The following is a 3,048-nucleotide window of genomic DNA, read 5'->3' on the forward strand; positions in this document are numbered from 1 at the left end:
TAGACCAGGCTGGTCTCGAACTCACAGAGATCCGCCTGCCTCTGCCTCCCGAGTGCTGGGATTAAAGGCGTGCGCCACCATCGCCCGGCTGTGATTTTGTTTTAAATAAATTTTTAGGCAGCCTAAGGTGGTTCATCTTGAATTCTTGATCTTCCTGCCTTCACCTCCCACGGGGTTGCAGGCATATGCCACTACATCCAACTCAAGGCTTTTAAAATCTCAACAGACTTGGCATGGCGCCTTTACATGGGGAGGTTCACAGCAAACACTAAATGGAACTGTAAGTAGTGAAAATGACTGTCGATCACTACTCCTGTTAAATAGCCACTGACAAACCTCTCTCCTGAATCAGCCAGCAAGTAGTAATGACAGAAAGAAAAGAACCTATAAAAGCTAGCCAGGATAAAAACATGTTCACTACTTTTTACCAAGTAAATAACAGCCAGAGGCAGCAAGCATCAGAAAAGTGCTTGATAAATCAGTAACTACAAAAATGCTATTTAGTAAATAATTCCTCAAGTTTGTTTGTTTTTAATTTTATTTATTATATTTTATGCATGAGTGCTCTACATGCATGCCTACATAACAGAAGAGGGCATAAGATCCTATTATGTATGGATGGCTGTGAGCCACCATGTGGGTGCTGGGAATTGAACTCAGGATTTCTGAAAGAGCAACCAATGCTCTTAACCCCTGAGACCACCTCTCCAGCCCTTGGTTGTTTGCTTGTTTTGAGTCATTCTTACTGTATAACCTGACCTGAATATGAATTTACAATCTGCCTCAGTTTTCCGAGTACTGGCTACAGATGTGCATCACCATGCCTAGTTAAATATTCTTTATGTTCTTGCTGAGGTCACAGGTTCAGTTCTGAGCCTCGACAAGGCAGCTTAGTAACTCCAACTCCAGGGGACCAGATGCCCTCTTCTGACCTCCAGTTACCTAATGCACATGGTGCTCAGGCCAAGCACTTACAAACCTTAAATGATCAAAACACAAGTAAAAATAGTTACCCAGTTTCTTTGAATAAGCGTCCAACTTGTAGGCTGCCTGCTCGAGAGCCGCCACCTGCTCCTCAATCACATTGATCTGCTCCAGATATGGCTGGAGTCCAGCATCTTGAAAAACAAACAGAATGTCCGTATAGCGTCAGCAAGCAGAGAAAGAGTAGAGGGTAAGACAGCTAGAGTTTCTCCTGCTGTGCCCAACAAGGATCCAGATGGCTGTCACGAGTGTCACTGGCAGAGCAGATGCTCTGTGAAGACATAGTTGGCTTCCTGGGTACATCGTTGACCCAGCCAAAGTAAGTAAGTCATTCTCCTTTTCAGATTTCCCTTCCCTGGAAATGTTTCTGCGGATGAGTTGGCGTCTTGGCCATGCCCATACTAAGGATGCCCTAGTGACAATGGGCGTTTTTCAGTGGAAAAATAAGTCAGACCACGCTAAATGAACATTTTCAATTCATAGAGTTTCTGCTTATAAAGTAGTTCTTCGGGGATTTCATTGTTAAATCAATTCACTAGACTCTCCTCTGTCTACTCTCCTTCTCTAGAATATACTGACTAAAAGCAAGGTTTAGAGACAGAAATAGGCATCCCACCGAAGCACACTCATCTTCAGAATGGAAGAAGACACCTTGGTCAGTGGTGTATTCAGGAACATGAGCTCCCAGGAAGCAGGGATACCCTGTTCCCGAGCACTGAGTACAAGCAGCACTTACTGGAGGGATGAAGAGCGGTACTCACATTTCTGGTTTAAGTCCTTGAGGTTCCTGCTGATGTTTATAGCAATATCTTTCATTTCAAGGTACTTTAAGCTTGTGAGCTTATTCATATTTTCCAGGAGTTTATAGTCTTCGCTGGTGGCTTTAAAATGCACAGAGAATGGAATGCCTTTAGGATTTGTCTCAAGTTACTGGAATACAGAATTTTAGGTCAAAACAGTTCAGGGAGGGAACGCGGAAGTCCAAGGGAAGACCCCAGGTTACTTTTTTTTTTAACATATTTTCCTTTTTTAATTTTTTTTAAACTTTTATGTACACCGGTGTTTGACCTGCAAGTTTTTGTGAAAGAGTCAGATCTCCTGCAATTGAGTTCAGACAGTTGTGAGCTGCCATGCGGGTGCTGGCAATGGAACCTGGGTCCTCTAGAAGAGCAGCCAATGCTCTTAACTGCTGAGCCATCTCTCCAGTCCCGCCCACCCCAGGTCAATTTAAATCTGTGACATTTATACTTAGCTTAAACCCTGTATGTCTAAGTAGAAACGGAGGCAACAACCAACAAACGAAACTAAGCAAGGTCTAGAAGAGTTTGTGTCACAGTTAGAAAAGAAATGGTAAACTCGTGTCAAAGCAAAAAGAAGTGAAATAGTCTTGGTACTTATATAATATAAAAAATATAAGTCAGATGGTAGTGGTGCACACCTCTAATCCCAGCACTTGGGATGCAGAGGCAGATGGATCTCTGAGTGAGTTCTAGGACAGTTCTATAAAAGGAAACACTATCTTGAAAATATATATACATATACATATATATATATATTACACGTATAAATAATCTAGAGGATTTTGACATAGTATATACAGATGAACTAGAAATATAAACTTTCTATGTATATATATATATATTTATACATATATATGGTATCAACTAGTGTGTGTGTATACATAGGTATATGCAGGCTAGCAGTCAATGAGTCTTTCTCAATTGCTATCCACTTTATTTCTTTCATAAAAGATTTCTTCTCACTGAAATCTTTTATTACCAAATTTAGCTAGACTGGCCAGTGAGTTTTAGGAACCCTCCTACTTCTACCTCCCCAGACTTCAGGTCCTCGTGCTTGCCAAACAATCAATCCCTGGAGCCCAAATGGTGAAAGGACACGACTGACTCCCGAAAGCTCTCCTCTAACCTCCACACATTAACCATGGAACATGGTTACATACACAAACATGTGTGAGCCGGGCGGTGGTGGCGCACGCCTTTAATCCCAGCACTCGGGAGGCAGAGGCAGGCGGATCTCTGTGAGTTCGAGACCAGCCTGGTCTAC

At 42.4% G+C, this 3,048-nt stretch overlaps 1 protein-coding gene across 1 annotated transcript in view; it reads right to left on the minus strand.

Annotated features, from left to right (window-relative positions):
- Positions 1 to 3,048, minus strand: part of Bloc1s2 (biogenesis of lysosomal organelles complex 1 subunit 2) — a 10,909-nt gene that overhangs the window by 1,897 nt on the left and 5,964 nt on the right. Inside the window, exons 3-4 of the mRNA XM_005352332.3 lie at positions 1,746 to 1,865; positions 1,014 to 1,118 (exon numbers count right to left, since the gene is read on the minus strand). Of these exons, the coding sequence (XP_005352389.1) occupies positions 1,014 to 1,118; positions 1,746 to 1,865 (225 nt within the window). The remainder of the gene's footprint in view (positions 1 to 1,013; positions 1,119 to 1,745; positions 1,866 to 3,048) is intronic.

Source organism: Microtus ochrogaster, chromosome 8 (genome assembly GCF_000317375.1).
Source record: "Microtus ochrogaster isolate Prairie Vole_2 chromosome 8, MicOch1.0, whole genome shotgun sequence".
Lineage (NCBI taxonomy): Eukaryota > Metazoa > Chordata > Mammalia > Rodentia > Cricetidae > Microtus > Microtus ochrogaster.